Here is a 17669-nt window from a genome sequence, read left to right on the forward strand (position 1 = left end):
TTATAAACCACTTAGAAGCCATTTTGGCATGTAAGCTGTATATATTTAATTAATAGCAGTAACAATCATTCTGGTTTCTTTTACTTCTTCATCTTGATTTCTGTATAGGAGAGCAGGAAGAAAACTACAGAGAAAAAAATGAATTTTATACTTTTCAAATAGCAGAACCACTCTGAGCAGACCTCCAGACTGCCACTCTTTTGCAGGGTTCCAAACCAAGAACTTTAGTAAATTAAAACCCACCCCGCCTCCCATTGCCCTAGTAACCAATCAAACTGTTTGTTATTTTTTTAACTGGACTTTTTGCAGCTAAGAACATGGGAGTGAAATGTACTGAGAAGTGTGAGATTAGCAAATGATTAACAGGAAGGCATGTCCACATTCCCCAACCATGTGAGCTTTGTGCTAGCAAATCAGGATGTTCTGGAGAGGACTTAAGGAGCCTGGGAATGCACTAAGGAAGAGCAGAAAGAAGGGAAAGGAGGGCTTCTTCCTTCACCCACAGCAACAATCATTTCCAGCAATACACACACACAAAACTGCTGGTGTGTGGAATGGAAGAGAGGCCTCTTTCAAACATGGCTCTCTCCATTTCTCATTTTTCCAAACTTAGATCTCATTAAAATTCACCAGTATTTCAGTGAGAATTTCTCCTAATATATTTGTTAATATGCAGTTTTACCAAGCACACACGTTTTTGCAATGAAATTTTCTTTAAAACAATGCATTTTTGTATGCTACTATTCACAAACATGTACATTTTTATGGACACCTTATGACTCAGCACACACATTTTTGTTCCATTATTTGACTGAAGAACCACACCGCAAATTTGGAGAAGTGCACATTTCAAAGGACGGCTGTATTTCAGTTCTTGTTTCAGAAAGTGCAAATTAGGTAGGCAGGCTGGCTCATCTTTAAATGTGAACTGAATGTGAATTTCCCCCCAATCTCTAGCGTGGGACGTCCACTGCAATTCCACTTATAGCTTACAATAGGAAAGCAGTGATTTTACAGGACCAGGAGGAGCCTTCAGTCTGGAAGCATCCTACATTTGTCAGATCTGCAAGAGGACGTCTGAAGCCTCTAGCCTAGTGCAAAAGAAAACTATGACAGTGATAGAGGCAATGAGGACTCTAAAAACAGGCATAGGCAAACTCAGCCCTCCAGATGTTCTGGGACTACAACTGCCATCATCCCTAGCTAACAGGCCCAGTGGTCAGGGATGATGGGAGTTGTAGTCCCAAAACATCTCGATGGCCGAGTTTGCCTATGCCTGCTCTAAAACAATCCCTTGCCCAAAGTAACTGAGATCACTGGGAAAACTCCAGGATTTAGTGTGTAGCATCTTAAGAGGGCTGGGTGTTGATACATTTTCCTTCCATGAACATCAATGAGGTGTGACTAGTGCAGATTCTTCTGCCAACTGGTCCATGTGAATGGCCATCCCAAGGACTTTCTTTTGATGCCTGAAATATTATCCAAGGAACCTCGTGACAATTTAAGAGGACTTGGCTATTTAAAAATATCATCAGTGTCTCTGGATCCGAACAGTTGCTGACAGATTTCAGCTTCTTCAATAAGCTAATACAGTCCCAGCTTACACAGTGCAATCCTACACGTCAACCAGTGACGCAGCACCACTTATTTCATAGCAGGGTCAACGGTGCCATCTCCCAGGCTATTTGCCAGTCTTCTGCTTGTCAAATTAACAAGCCTTCCTCCAAGAGCAGAACATCAAATAAGCTAAGCCGAGGAAGCGGTAGGGTTAACTTCATCTCATTTTGAAAAATTCCAAACTAACCCCCAACCCTTTATTATGACCAACAGCATGCCACAAGAGAGTAAGCTTTTGCATCTTTATCAGAAACAGCAAAATGGGAAGAGGGAGTGAGAGAAAAGCTGGCTTGATATGGATGCCATCATGTAGTGAACTTTTTTTTTTTTTTTTGCTGTAGTCTAGGAGCCTAGCTATGAAGGTATGGCTTCAGGGTTGCAATGAAGAGATGTCCACTACACAACGGACATCTACTCAAAAGTTAGCCCTGCCAAGCCCAATGACGCTTACCCCTGGTAATCTAGGGATAGAATTGCAGCCTTCATCACCACTGTGCAAATTATTGCGTGCAATTTGTAGCACCGAGAGTAAATTCTTGAACTTCTGGTAGCAAAAAGGGAGTGGAGAAAGACTCCCAAGAAGGAGAAGAAATTGTGGTTAGCTGCTCGGATCTTTCTCTCTGGAGAAAGGTTGGTGGTAGAATTATAAGGCTATTCAAGCACGGAACTGAACACTGCTCTAAACAATATTACTTGCCACACTCCACAAATGAATTACTCTAACGTCAGCCCTGATATGACATATTTGTATTCTTTCTATAGGCAAAAAGGACTAAACCGGCACTGGAATGTGGAATTTGGTTTTGTGGCTTTCTCCTCAAGAGTGGGGAGGCTAAAACTGGTTTGTCAGAAGTCCATAAGAAAGCTCTCTTAGACAGACAAGTTTCCCTATCAAAAGCAGAACAAAGCAGGCCTCCTTGAGAAATAGAAGGGAAATCTAGACAAGGCAAGGAAGGCCTCTGCCAAGAGCGTTGCTTTGTCACCCAGCAACGGAGAAATGAGCAAATTGGCCTCATCTCAGGAGGAGCCCATCACACCTGTTGCAGATGTTAAAAATATCTGTTTTATCTTACATGGAGGAAGGACCAAGAGCGGTTGGTGCCTGAAGCTCAGTCTCACAATGGATGACCTTTTTCAGAAGAAAGCTGCCCGAGGGCAAGTGCAGGGAACCTTCCTCTCACTACCATAGTGAGACAGACTCCTCCTTCTTTTTAAGGAATTAAGCACATTTGTGAACAAAGCACAACTTCTTCACACTCACTTTGCTGTTTCAAAGCAAGCAAGCAAAAATATGATTTGGTGTGCCTCCCGCACAGCCAAACTGTTGGGATAACCTGCCCACCCACAGATCACTTGGATAAAAGAGGTAGCAAGGGTCTCATATTTGGGCTCCATGACTACCTTCACTTTGGATCTCTATTTGAAGGGCTGCCAATGTTTTAAACTGGCTAAGATGCCTTTAACAGAGGAAGTGATTAGACGATGGCTTTCCTGGCATGGAGATAAAGCAGTGGGGAAACATTCATTTGATCCATTTCCATCTCTTCTGCCCAGCTTCACTGAGGGCAGGTGTGTCTCCTCTTCAGCCTTCCCTCCATCCCCAGCTCCGCTCTTATTAAGTTCCTAGAGTAAAGGACGTTAGGGTGATGCCCTCTTTCTCCTCTCAGGCCAAATAAGATTCATGATGTGTTTTTATCTTGCCTGCTGACAACCGGCTGTTTTATTTATTTACTTTTTTTTTTTTTTAAATAGTTTTTATTACATTTTTCCAGATACATACAGAAAACAACCAGAGAAAAAAGAAAAAAAGAAAAACAAAAGATGTGAAAAAAAGTAAAAAGAATCATAACCCTTCAACAGCTTGTTTCAACATTCCATCGAACTTCCCCACATCTCCCGCACAAAGCATTCCCGACAATAAATTTATCAGCAAATTGTAACCTTGTTTCATGTGTTTCTTTGGTACTTTTGATAGCAATTTAAGTTTAAATCCCTTATTGTCCATTTATTCTAGAAACAAAATATATTATCCTTTTTAACATTTAAACTTTGATCCCTTCAATATTGTTATCCAATTTCATAAATATTGCGCTCTCATTGCTGGGGCTAACATTTCCAATTATGGTCAATTTATAATTCATATAACTTATAAAATTTTTGCAAATAGTTCTTAAATTTTTTCCAGTCCTCCTCCATTGCTTCTTCTCCCAGGTCTCGGATTCTGGCAGTCATTTCGGCCAACTCCATGTAGTCAATCAGTTGCGTTTGCCACTCTTCCAGCGTGGGTAAATCTTGAGTCTTCCAATGTTTGGCGATCAAAATTCTTGCTGCAGTGGTAGCATACATAAAAAACGTTCTATCCTTCTTTAAGACCTTTTGGCCGACCATACCCAAGAGGAAGGCCTCCGGTTTTTTAGGAAAGGTGTACTTAAACACCTTTTTTAACTCGTTGTAGATCATTTCCCAGAAGGCCTTCACTCTTGGGCAAGTCCACCAAAGGTGAAAGAATGTTCCTTCAGCTTCCTTGCACTTCCAACACTTGTTATCAGATTTATTTATTTACTTTTTAAAAAGACTCTGCCCCCTTCCTCTAACACCGGCTATCAGAACCTCTGATGGCATCCCTCAAAACAAAGAAAAATTGAAACGTTTTAAAAATCAGTCAACACTTTAATCACCAAGGAGTCAAAAGACACAGAAAAACATTGCCAAAGCGGATCAGTAAAGCCAGCACCAAAAAAATATATAATGACTGAAACAAGATGGATGTTGTCTGTTTCTTAGATTACAGTGCCTTGTGCCCTGTCTAGTAAAGGACTTTGATAATCAGAAAGCAACCACAGTAAAAATCCAACCTCTGCTCATTTCATGCCTAATCTCTAGAACAGGGGAGGGACCGGTGACGCTGGAGATGTTTTCTAGCCTTCAACTCCAATCAGCCCCAGCCAGCATGGCAAAAGGACTGGGGTGAAGAGGATTGCAGCTGGAGAGCCTCAGTTGATCCCCATATTCCTGCCCTGAGGGAAAGATCTCCTGCATAAGTGCCTCTGGTGGCCATCTCAGTGACAGGCAGGTGAAGAGGGGAGATGGTGGGACCTTAACAGGTCCACAGCAGGGCGAGAGCTTTTCCTCTTCTGGCGAACTTCCTCCCCACCCCACGTTCATCATGAATGCCAAAGAGTATATAAGTGCAGGGAAGCATTTGTCACCCTTTCCAGAGGCAGGCTTGCTGAGAAGCACTCTCCCAGCAGACAAATACTGGGGGGAAGGCCGCGGCTCTTCCTGGGATGCAGAAGGTCCCAAGTTCAATTCCTGGCTGGGAATGTCCTGCCTGAAATCCTTGAAAGCCACTGCAAGTCGGTGTAGACAATACTGAGATAGGTGGACCAATGATCTGATGTTTAAAGGAAAGCAGCTGTATCTTAGTGGACAGACCACAGATCAGTGGTAGGGGCAGCTGCTTCTCTCACATAGTAGCCAACAAAATCCTTCAGTGCCACTCAATGAACCCCACAGAAATGGTTTGCCCTGAGCCAAAAAAGGGACTGTCCTGTGCCAGGTGTTGTTGTTGTTTTTAAGTGTGCTTCTATTTTCTCCCAAGGATTACCCAAAATTTATTTCACACATCCCCTTCCATTTCCTTCCTCTGCTTCCCCAAGCTATGAAATTCAAAGATAAAGGCAGCACCCGGCTAATTTAGCACTTACACCAGGCCTAAGATGGGAAAGAACATGGTGAACGGGGTAACTGAGAAAGACCCAAAGTCTAGCTGCCATCGATTTAAAGCAGGAGTCGGGACCCTTAGGACTCTGCTGGTTGTGCCCCCACCCACCCCGCCCACAGCCCTCACTGGCTCTGCTTCACACCCATTTTTGCCTGATTGAAATGTGTCCCTTAAGTCTGACAATTATCTCTGGCTTGTCTGGATGGAGGGTAAAGAAGGGATTGTGAGTGTGTGTAGAAATTAACCTGTAGTACAAAGGTAAAAACTTCATTTGTTGCTGTGCCCACTTTTGCCTGTGGTCCCTGCTCACCACTGGCATATGGCCCTCAGAAAGTCACCCAGGAGGGAATGTGGCCCCTGGGCTGAAAAGGGGCTTCATCCCCCGATCTATGGTGATTTCAAGGTCACAAACACCGCCTGGATCATACACCCGCAGGACCCAGTTTATACCAAGTTAAAAAGGACCGAGCAAGGGGAGGAGGGGTGGAAAGCACACAGACAAAAAAGGGCCAACAAGAGATTTGCTGCCATTTCCGAACTCTCCCCTTCTGTCCTCTCCAGTTCAACACCCCCTCACTCAAACTTTGACTTGGTGGATCTCCCTCTTCCCCGGATATTGAGGAGAAGCAGAAGACCCAGGGAGATCGTGGCCGGGGCACACATGGCAATGGGCTCCTTCAAAACCAAGAGGCTGTAGATGGCACCTGCAAAGAGACAAAGGGGGAGATATTAAAAAAAATAATTGCAAAAAGAGAAGGAGATTCATTGGCCAAACGACTCTCCACCCCACGGCAATCTCTAGCCTCGACTCGCTCCTGTTTTTGTACATGTTAGTCATACTTGGGAGTAGACCCCCTGAAATTAATGGGCATCGTTAACTTAGGGTTACCTGTGGGACATTATTGCAGTCAAACCCATTCATGTTTTGCCAGATAGGAAGATGAAGGGACTAAGGCTTACATAGCTTTCCTGTAAAATTTGTTGGAGAGAACTCTGTGAAATCACTTGGTCTGCCTTGGTGGGAATACTTCCTGCCTAGGCATCTCTCTCTTTCTTCTTCATGCCAAATTTCAACCAAAAATTAAGATGCATAAAAATAAATCAACAAGAGTAAAAAGAGACCCACTGTAGAAGCGGTTTTAAAAAAAGATATTGAAGACAGCTAGATAATGCAGTCTCCTGACATCCCTTATAAAGCAGGGATCCTACTTTTTCTGCTTTAGAAAACTTCAGCTCCTAGGTCTATGCATGCTTACTTGGAAGTAAGCCCATTAAACCTTCCCTGGGACTTCTGAGCAAATATCCATAGGATTGTGGTGTTCAGGCTGTTTGTTCCCTGGGTCAGGGGCCTGCTTTTTCTGGCACATGAAACTCTGCAAAACATCATACACACAATGATGCTGATGTATAGAAGAAAAATGTATCCTTCTGAGCAGCATCAGCCTGTTTGCCAGTCCTGATATATCATAGAATCATAGAATCGGAAGAGACCACAAGGGCCATCGAGTCCAACCCCCTGCCAAGCAGGAAACACCATCAGAGCACTCCTGACATATGGTTGTCAAGCCTCTGCTTAAAGACCTCCAAAGTAGGAGACTCCACCACACTCCTTGGCAGCAAATTCCACTGTCGAACAGCTCTTACTGTCAGGAAGTTCTTCCTAATGTTTAGGTGGAATCTTCTTTCTTGTAGTTTGCATCCATTGCTATATAAAACAGCTTCACCCAGTTGCTGTCCAGCTTTCCCTTCACCACCACCACCCTCTGACTAGATCTCCTGCTCCTCCGGTCAGTTTTACCCAGAGGAACTCAGGGGCCTGATAAAATCCAAATGTAGCTTTAAGGGAGCCAGGAGTGATTATATCAGTAGTCAATTACCCAAAGCTAGAAAAATGGTACATCTGTAATAATAATTTTTAAAAAGGTTCCAGGCGGTTGGTATCGTCATGAAGACGAGTGTGTGTAGCATTAATTAAGGTCAGGGTTTTGAATAAAAATAGAATTTCCCAGTTGATGTGAGGAACTTTTGCAAAACAGTGGCTTAATTAGCAAGCAACATGGATAACTAATTAGCTTCTGGTGCCCCCTACTGGAACATGCACAAACAGACTCACACTTTGTCATGCGCAGAAGTTGGGCAGCTTTGAATAGAGTCATGTTTATTATTTGTAATCAAATAAAACATCAACATGTAAATAATAGGGACTAAAGAGCTGCATTACAAGCCAGTTTCCTTGTGAGGAAAGCAAATGGTGCCATTTGTACTTTTTATTTTTTTTTATTACAGGTTGAGAAGACAAAAAGCAAGCATCTCTGCACTGAGGTAGCACTTGCTTCTCAAGCAAGATCAACTGATTACCTTAGAAACAATTTTATGAGGTGGGACAGAGCTCAAACTCAAGTAATAAGGGGGATTACCTTGGTTTTGAAGCTATGTGAAAAAAGCAGACTTCTGTGCTTCGGTAACACAGTTCAACTTGCTGAACTGAGATCTGCTTTTACTAAAGCCAGAGAATAATTCTTAGGCCCTCCAGATGTTGGCAGACTCCAAAGTCCATCAGCTCCAACCAGCATGGCCAATGGGAGTTGAGGTCCAACAGCATCTATAGGGTCACAGGTTCCCCATTCCTGACCAAAGTGATATACTATGTTTAACCCTAAAACCAATATGGCTGACACCCATTATTTATAAGCATACACTTGAAAAACAAAACACACTGTTGCTTTCAGCCCCAATACAGCCTCATCTGTAGTTAAGATCAGAAACACTCAAGAACTTCACTCAGGGCAACGCCATTATCCATGAGGCTGGGTTCTACAGCCTCTCCCTGCAAAGACTGAAATAAAAAAGGACGGTAAGAAACTTAAAAAAAAAAGAAACACTCAAGAATGAGGACCTTCAGCCAGACTTCAGCTCCTGAAGAACAGTTGTACTTCAGTAGCAGAACATCTGCTTTGCATGCAAAAGGTCCCAGGTTCAGTCCCTGGCATGTCCAGGGAGCACTGAGCAAAAGACTCCTGCCTGAAGGCCTGGAGAGTGGCTGCCACTCAGTGCAGGCAATACTGACCTAGAAGGGCCATTGGTCTGACTCTGTTCCAGCAGCCCCTCTCTACCTTGCGGAAGGGAAACAGCCGACCCCTGCACAGCTCTTACCTATCATGACGATCGTGAGCACAAAATTGCTGATTTCCTGCAGCAGCTGAGGCCCAAAGGCCATGAGCAAACCAGCTGCCAGTTCTATCCAGCCCACCGTTTCCAGGTACTGGATCGGCTCTGGCTTGTAGCCAAACTCCTTCAGAGGAAAGGCATCGGCAAACTGCACAAATTGCGATTTCTGGAATAGAGAAAAGAGTTTGAAAAGCGCTAGTGTGGTGTAGTGTTTAGGGTGCCCACCCAGGACCTCCTTGGAGGAAAAGTAGGATATAAATAAAATAAATTCATAAATCAGTAAGTGTAAAAGAGATAAATGGGTGGTGGTGGTGGTTCAGTGGTCACCCTACCTTGCAAACATCCCCAGAAATAGGAAGTGGGTCCATGAATGAGATGGATGCAAAGGGGTGAATGGCAGGTGAAGAGAGGAGCCACACAGGAAGTGCCCCTCCTTTTCCAGTGAGTGGTTGGCTCCTCCAAGTTACTCTCTAGGTCCATGTTTCTCAAATGTGAGTCCCCAGTTATTGTTGGGACTACAACTCCTGTCATCCCTAGCTAGGAGGACCAGTGGTCAGGGACGGTGGGAGTTGGAGTCCAACAACAGCTGGAGACCCAAAGGCTGATAAACACTGCTCTAGATCAAGAGGGCACCAACCTATTTTGAGCTAGTTGGCACACCAGGAATGTTGAGAAAGCTATGGGCACTGGTCACAAAATGAATGCCACGGGAACATGGCATAACACAAAATGGATGCCATGGGGGGGGCATAATGGCTGCCACATCAAAAAGAGCAGAAAAAGTGACAGCGCCATAAAACGGTGCAAGCATGTCCCCATAGAATCATATGGTATAAAAGTACCATAGAATCGTAGATTTGGAAGGAACCACTAGGATCATCTATTCCAACCCCCTGCAATGGAGGAATCTTTTGCCCAATATGAGGCTTGAACCCACAACCCTGATATTAAGAGTCTCAAGTGAGCTATCCCAGAGTAATAAAAACCATCCAATAATGCCATAAAAAATTAAAACAGTGTTAATTAAACACTGTGGAAGGATGCATTCTTGATTGCCTGCTCAGGCCTGGCAAAACAGACAACTTTTCAACAGACACATATTAGGGAGAAGTGTGCATTCAAACCAATATACTGTATTAGTGAAAATAACCTGCAGAAATGAATATTAGAGGAATTTGCAAAAAATGTGCCTATTAATAAACTGAATACATAAATATGTTTATTAGGAGAAATCTGTACAAAAATTATGAATAATTTTCATGAGGATTAAAAAAAAAGATTGCTGCAGAAATGTAGAGAACTGAATTTAAGACTGCAAAAATGAGAAATGAGAGAACCGACAGGGCCAGATCCTTCCATCCCTTATGAAGCTGCATCTCATTGCTCAAGCTTTTTCAGAGAGGCCCAAAGAGGCAGTGGTACACATGGCAGTGGGTTTATGTACACCCATATACATGCCGAACTTAAAGTGGAAGCGTCACACGTGATCCAGCTCCCCTTTTAGGTTTGGGGTGGCACCAAGGCCAATGCTTTGGATTCAGCACAGATAGCAAGTCAAACCTTGCAGCCATCTTGGTGACATCCCCTCCAGCCACTGGGTGGGGAAATGTTGCAGCTATAAAGTCACAGGCTTAGAGAGGTCCAGAATGAAACTCTTCAATCCAACCCCAAACTATTTTAGATATTGTTCCGTATATTTGTTGTTCTGAATTGCACATTACAACCTTTTTGGCTTTCTGAGTCCACCCTTATATATATATATATATATATTTAATGGCAGGCTCAATAAATAGACTAATCACACTATTGTACAACTGAATCAATTATCAATAGGCAGCATTTGATAAGTTCATGTTTACAATTGAATCTCGTTTGGCGAGCGAATCTGGTTTGGGGAGGTACTGGCTAGAGTTTTCTTCTTTTCTGTTGAATTCCGGCCAAGCTCGACTAGTGAAACGGAAAAGGCTCACAAAATTCAAACCCCAACCCGATTCGCGCCAAAACAAAAAACTGTTTCAGCAGGCAGCCAGGAGAGGGCGGAGATGTCAGATTTGGACAAAAACCGATTCATCTAAACCTACTCGAATTATCTGGGGTTCTGCTATGGCAAAATAGCCAACAAGTAATCCCCAAATCACAGATTTAGCTCTGACACAATCCGGAGTCCAAGACCGCTCCAAAACTGTTAAAAGCCCGTCCACACCGCGCGCGCATTTATATCAAATCCGACAGGCGGGATTAAGAGCTGCAGAAGCATTATTATTGGGCGGACCCTGCAAAAACGATAAGCAACTGTCTGTCGTCTCTAACAGGATTACAATACTCTGCGTGCCCAACCCGATCCTATGCAAGTGCATTCGGAAGTATGCTCCACTTTGTTCAAGGGTGAGGGGGGGCTTACTCCCAAGTAAACGTGCACGGGATTGCAACCTAACGCGCCAAAGGCAGTGCACACACGGGCTTTTATAAAAGCCCCGATGGATCCAATAGGCGACGTACTTCCGAGTATAAGCGACCAGGCTCTGAACCGTGCAAATCTGGTACGTATACTCGTAAGTAAATCCGTGCACTGAGTGAAGAGTGAGCATCCTCCCTCCCGTAAAACCCCGCGACGTTTTACCTGTACATAAGGAACGTGTCCCGGGAATAGGCCAGGTGAGGGATCCCCCTCCCCTCCGCAGAACTCACTGGCGCTTCCTTGCGAGTAAACGCGTGCTGCGGGTGGGCTGCGCGCTTCCTCGGGAGTAATAAGCCTTTATTCCGGGCAAGCACGCATGAAGGATCGGTTGCACGATTTAATACCGGTGGGGAATAAATAGGGGTGTTTTTTGTTTTTTGGTTTTAATAGCCTCTGCGCAGCTTCGCCCACACCCAGTTGCAACAAATTGCAAAGCAAAGCGGAGGAGGGCTCCTTTGCACGCTTCCCTTTCTTCCCCCCACGCACCCGAAAAAAAGCCATTGCTAAACCGTTTTCCCTTCCCCTGCACACCCGATTTGCCGCTCACCAGCTGCTCATAAACTTCGCCTGAAATCCGATCGGTCAGCTTGACGACCCCGCAGACGGAAAAGAAAAGGCCCAGGAGCACGCGGATGGCGGAAAAGAGCAGCGCCATGGCTCTGGCTTCTCTCGCTCTCCTTCCCTTTCTTCGGCTTACTGGTAGCTGGGGCGGGGGGAGGGGGAGGGGAATAAACACTGGAAACGGGGAGGGGAGGAAACGCAGCCACCAAAAATGGGGTTTTTCCTTGTCTTCTTTCCCACCCACCGCTGGCTCCGGTAATCGAACCGGCGGCGCAAACGCGACACAGTCGCGACAGAGTTGGGTGAAAGATGAGGCGCTGTTTTGCAAGTAAATAGGCGGTGTGATAACGGCCTGGCACCTTTGAGCGGGCGAGGGTGTCCCTAAGCATGTGCAGAGAGCTTGATTAAAAGCCGAGGGTCGCTGCTGCCTGCTCTCAGCTGTTTAAGGACTTCTCTTTGAAGAACGATGCTTAAGGATAAAATTGATCATAAATCAAGACCACCTACAGATAGTATTTTAATGTTGTAAAGCGGAACGCTGTGTCCAAACCAGTTCTGCGCTGGTTCGATTCTTTAAATATACATTTTATATGTAATATCACCCCTAATTAATACATGGTAGGATGCAAACAATGTAACGTGTCACAAAATAAACACAAATTATTGTTATTCATCAAAAGCAAATTAAAAGAGGCAGTAAAACAACAGAGCAATCACCAAGTGCTTGAAATAACTTGGCAAATAAGCAGGTTTTGTGCTAGAAATGTATTTTGTACTTATGTGGTGATTTGCAGGTGGGGTCTTCCACAGGCAATGAAGAAGGACAGGCCATCATGTTTCAGGTGGCAAGCTTAGGACTCATCAGGTCTCGACCTCAAAATAGGTGCAATATCAAAGAAGGTGGTTCTGAGCACCTGCAGAGTGGCTTTCCCTAATCGCTGGAAATAATTTGTTCGGTGATGAGGAAAAGACACCAAGAACGTAAGAGGTTGCTGGCTAAGGCCAATGGCCCATCTCGTTATCACAGTGGCCAGCCAGGTGCCTGCAGGAAAACCTTAAGCTAGATCTAAGCACATGAGCGCAATCCCCTCTTGTGGTCTCCGGCAATAAATACCCTCCACCTCCCCCATGAATTTGCCCAATCCTCTTCTTTGCAAGTATGTGTCCTTGATCTTTGATAATGTCTCTTGCTTGGCTGGGTGGAGAGGGCTGGGGCAGAGGAAGGGGGTGCGGGGGGTGCAGACCACCCCAGGTGTCCCCACTGAGGGGGTGACAAAATGCCAGGCAGCACTCACCGCGGGGCCTGCAGCGCACCTGAGCCACGTGTCTCTCCAGGGAGAGACACAGTGGCTTCGGCACACGCAGGCTCCATGCTGCCCAGACGGTCCGCCCACTGCCTCCCCCCAGCTGTAGGGCAACTGAGTGGGAGGAGGCAGGCAGACTCCGGAGGCCCCATGGTGCGCCCAGCCCCCATGGGCAGCTTGCGCCGCCCCAGGTGCCTGAGCGACTTCCTTCGCCGCTGGGAGAGGGCAGTGTTAGTGCAAAGAGAAACCACCCTGCCATAGAACTAGAAAAGGAAAGGGAAGCTCTTTAATGTCTAATGTTTTATTATGTTTTTATATTTCAAGAGTGCAGAGCAAAGACAAGCAAGATGAAGGAACCTCACCCCATTTGGGAAGGAACCAAAGCAGGAAACAAAGAGCTGTGAGAAGGCAGCGACCTTCAGTCCCCACAACTGCCCCATAAGTGCAAGATCTACTAGGATGAATTACTGTGCTCACTAGGCCTGGCCTTCTGATCCGATTACTTTAAATAGTTAACTTCACTGGCACCATGCGAGTTATTGCCGACCTGCTCTTGACATCCACTCTGATACCACACTAGAAAGTAGATTCCTCCAAACCCCCACCCTCCATTCCCAGCTAGCTATGGGTTGAACGTTTTTCAGGAACTGGAATCCTGCAGGCCGATATCATTTGGGTTTATTGTCCATCTCTTCCAAGAAACCTTCATCCAGTGACTCAGCATCAGAACACACTTTCCCATTGGGGACATAAACATGGATCTCTGTCTTTGGTCTTGTAATCTGGGGCAGCAAAGATGAGTTTGCTCTAGATGATGATGATATGCAGGTCATCCCACTGACCATTAAGTCCTGCATTGTGGAGCGAGCAGCCAGCCTGTGAGATCCCTGCGGAAGATCACACCTAGCTTTGCAGGGAGAGGGCTTCACAGCAAGCTGAACAGGGCTGGTAAAGTGAAGATAGGTGCATTTTTGCTTCAGGCAGCTGCCCGGCCTCCTAGTAGAAGAGAGGTTGTTCAGAACTCCAACACCTTTTGGCTGAACTGGTCCAGCAGGAAGCTCTAGGAAAGGCAGTTTTACATTCTTCCAGCTTTTGTACCTGTTCTGGTTAATTAAAAAGAAATCTCAATGTTTGGATTGTTGGAAGCAGTGTTCAAAACTCCCATTGTTCTAGGCGCATTTTGCGACGGAATCCATTTAGCGCAAGCAGTTTCTGAGCTCTGGGCGCAGTATTGCACCTAAGATTTCAGATTAAAACTGCAGAATGGAAGGAAAGGAGGATGTTTTTCTGCTTCCCCACTTCTAGCTACTCTCTGAAAAGTGGAGAAGAGACCCTCTTAAGAATATTAGGCAGGTGGGAGGGGAAGGGCAGTTCCTTCACTTTGCAGCTTTGTATTCTTGTTATTTAAAAAAGTGTGCCTAGACATTCCATTTTTGTGCCCATAACCTAGGTTTAAGAGGCCATTTAGTGCCTAGCTTTCATATCTCAGTTTCTAACACTGGTTGGAAACAACTGGCAATGTTTTACACCAATCCCATAAACTTTGTCTTATACAAAGCCAGACCACTGGTTCCTCTGAAGCAGGGATTGTCAACACAGTGCCGTCCTGATGCTGTTGGACTCTCATCAGCCTAAGGCAGCATAGCCAAGGGTTAGGAATGATGGGTGTTGAGTGTCTTCCACCAGTTGTTTACCCCTTCTCTAAAATACCTTTTACACAACTTATCCTCCAGAAAGTGGGGCAGAGTATTGAACCAGACATCCCTACCAGTAATGCATTTGCTCCACCTCAATGTCACATAGACATTGCTCTGAAATTTAGATTTGAGGAGCAGCAGTACTGTGGGGAGCAGGCAAACGAGAAACTAGGGCTAAAGGACACAAGGCAGGCACTTTGCTTACTGAACTTGTTTTCTGTTCAGCTACCTGCAAGCTTTCCCAAAGCAGAGTCACCAGGGTTTTTTGTTGTAGGGAGATAGGGAGCTACTATTCATTAGTACAGTGGTACCTCGGGTTAAGTACTTAATTTGTTCCAGAGGTCCATACTTAACCTGAAACTGTTCTTAACCTGAAGCACTGTCGGAGCACGATTTCTGCTCTCATCCTGAAGCAAAGCTCTTAACCTGAAGCAGTTTCTGGGTTAGCGGAGTCTGTAACCTGAAGCGTATGTAACCTGAGGTACCACTGTACTCCATTATCATCTTAAGATTCCAGGAGAATCAAGTTATAGACAATTTTATTTTGAATGGCTTAAAATTATAATTCAGTGGCACTGCAGTGTGCAAAAACCCTAGGACACGTCCTCAACAGTTGTTTCCATACTGCTGCATCATAATTTCTTGTGTCAACTTTTTTACCTTGAAACTTTGTGTCTTGGTTTACCACCACCCATTTACATAGCAGGCAAAGCCAAAGTTCCTCATTTTATAAAATGGAAATGTACAGCTATACCTCAAGGCTTCTCAGAAGGCAGAAGAGCAGCAAGAGAAGAAAACTCACCTGAGGAAGGAGTCGGCTGCACTTCTCCATTAACTTCCAGCTGCCAGGTTGGTAACTACCAAGATGGGAAAAGCGTGTAGGTAGGCATGGAATCAGTGGAGCCCTCCCTGTGCCCACAAAAACAATATCGGCACTGTAGTCTCTCTTCATTACCGCTACCAGACAAGTTAGGCTCCTTAATGAGGAGGGCAACTGCAGTCTTATTTATGAATGACCCCCAGCTGCTTTTTCCTCTTTGTTTCCATCGGATCTAAGTCTGACAATCAATAATTCAAAACTTGAACTCTATGCAGTATTGATGAGCAACAGTGTGGGGTTAATTTTGCCAACAGGCTTTGTAACAGGAGCCCTTCCCTCCTAGAGAAATGGCCACAGCACTAACAGAAAATAGTCTAACATGAATGGAAGTGGGAGAAGAGCCTCACAGTTTGCACAGAAATATCAAAGCGTAAGGAAGGGGCTGTTTTTGATTGCCTTCAGGAATAGAATACATCAGCAAACCAACCCATTTTTTAAGGAATTTGCTTAACTTTCCCAAAAGAAAAACTTTAAAAATGGGCTTTCATAAAAACAAAGGGACTAATTCAATAAACACAGCCTGAAAAGTTCTGTTTTTCTGTTGATATTTTGTAATTTAAAAGATGAACACATTAGCTAAAAATTGTATCCAGAATGGCAAATACTGGTACATCCCCAATGTATTTTTTAAAGTACATTATAAAAACAAATTCTTAATTTTAAAAAAATTAAGGGTGTTAAAACACTGTAGAGAACTGAAAACATTCCTTTGTCCAATAACTCAAGAGCTGCCAGGAACATGGTTATTTAGTCATAAAATGCCTGGATAGAGGTGTTTTCAAAGCCTATGAAGGTGCATCTCACTAAGGCAGGATGATCGAACACACATCCCCAAGGGCTGCATACACCCCAATACACCCCAACAGTGGTAGCCTGTTGCTGCCTTTCCAAAGCCTGGTGAGGTGCTGGGCTTTGAGACAGAAGCGTAAGTGCTGAGTGTCCTACAGTCCCACCTTCTGAAAGCAGAGTTAGTACTTTCCCAGCTTTGGGAAAGACAGGATTCTAGGACCCTACCAGAGCCTTGATGCGAGGGCTTGGGGGAGGCATCAAATCTTGGCCATACTCCCCCACCCCCTGCAGTGTGCAGCGTGTGGGTTCCGCATCCAAGTATTCTTGTGGCCCACTTGATATGAAAAGTTGGACCACCCTATACTAGGTGCAATCCATAAATAATGAACCACCAGTGAATAGGCCCCATCACAGGTCAACACCAAGCAGCCCCCGCTTGTGGCACCAGCACAAATGCCCAACCTGCCAATTGTAGGGTCCGAGATGGTTGATACTGAAGAAAATACTCTTTCAGGTACTTGGATTTAGGGCACAGTTCCCATCACCCCTGACCACTGGTTCTGTTAGCTAGGGATGATGGGAGTTGTAGTCCCAGAACATCCAGGCCCAGTTTGCCTATGCCTGATTTAGGGCTTTATCTGCTAGCACCAACACCTTGATTTTGGCTCAGAATCTCACTGACAGCCAATGTAGTCCTCTCAGGGCCAGTGACTTATGGTCTCATCAGGATGTCCTACTTAGTAACATAGGAGATGCATTCTGCATTACCTGCAGCCTCTGAACCATCTTTAAGGGCAACCCCATATAATACATCACAGTATTTCAGGACAGCCAGTCACCAGAGCATGAGGCTACCCCTGCTGCACTGAAACACATCCTCTTAAGTCAACTTGAATGTTATGGTATTGGGAGAATCTCCACTGTACAAGGTAGTCTCCCACTATTCTTTAATGAGCAGATGATGAAGGGTTGTATGAGGAATTTCCTAAATGTTAAGAGTACAGGCAAAATTTCAAACCAAAATTTTGTTTCTTGGTGCAAGCACTACTGTCAACCCATGCCAGTAACAGCTCACAGGAATGGTCTCCTCCCATGCAACAACGATGGGGAAATTATTTTAATTGCTTTGCTTCCATAACATCAATCTTGATGCATTTAGGCTCACAGGAGACCCCATTTGCACACAGCTGGCGATCAGTTCTTCCTGAAAGAGTATATGTAACTTAGAAGTGCAAGAGGTTCCAGAGACCTGGATCCAAACTGATTCACAGTAGTTCAGTTTCCACAATGCTCTGCGCCTTCATGGATATGGATCCAAGTGCTTTTAAATGTATGACATGGGTGTGATAAGTCCCTAGTCAGTGTGGATTTAGGAGCACATTTAAGAGCCCTAATTTCCCCCAAAGAAACTTGTCAAGGGTGCTGAGCTGTAGCTCTGCAAGGGGTCTAATAGCACCTCTCAGCACCCTTA

The 17669-nt window shown here is 44.8% G+C and overlaps 1 protein-coding gene and 1 long non-coding RNA gene across 2 annotated transcripts; one reads left to right on the forward strand and one right to left on the reverse strand.

The window, feature by feature from the left end:
* The first annotated feature begins 616 nt into the window (after positions 1–616).
* LOC310710710 lies at positions 617–3354 on the forward strand. The gene is made up of 2 exons (XR_014528205.1): positions 617–934; positions 1123–3354. It is a non-coding gene; the product is annotated as an uncharacterized lncRNA (long non-coding RNA).
* A 912-nt stretch (positions 3355–4266) lies between these two features.
* Positions 4267–11819, reverse strand: TMEM35B (transmembrane protein 35B). Its single transcript, XM_083511731.1, has 3 exons — positions 11515–11819; positions 8495–8675; positions 4267–6045 (listed from the first exon to the last, which is right to left on the reverse strand). Exons 1-3 carry the CDS (start codon positions 11620–11622, stop codon positions 5915–5917), a joined length of 420 nt encoding a protein of 139 aa, XP_083367857.1. The 5' UTR covers positions 11623–11819; the 3' UTR covers positions 4267–5914.
* Positions 11820–17669: the final 5850 nt, after the last annotated feature.

The sequence above is a fragment of the Podarcis liolepis genome, assembly GCF_965112155.1.
Source record: "Podarcis liolepis genome assembly, chromosome: 7".
Lineage (NCBI taxonomy): Eukaryota > Metazoa > Chordata > Lepidosauria > Squamata > Lacertidae > Podarcis > Podarcis liolepis.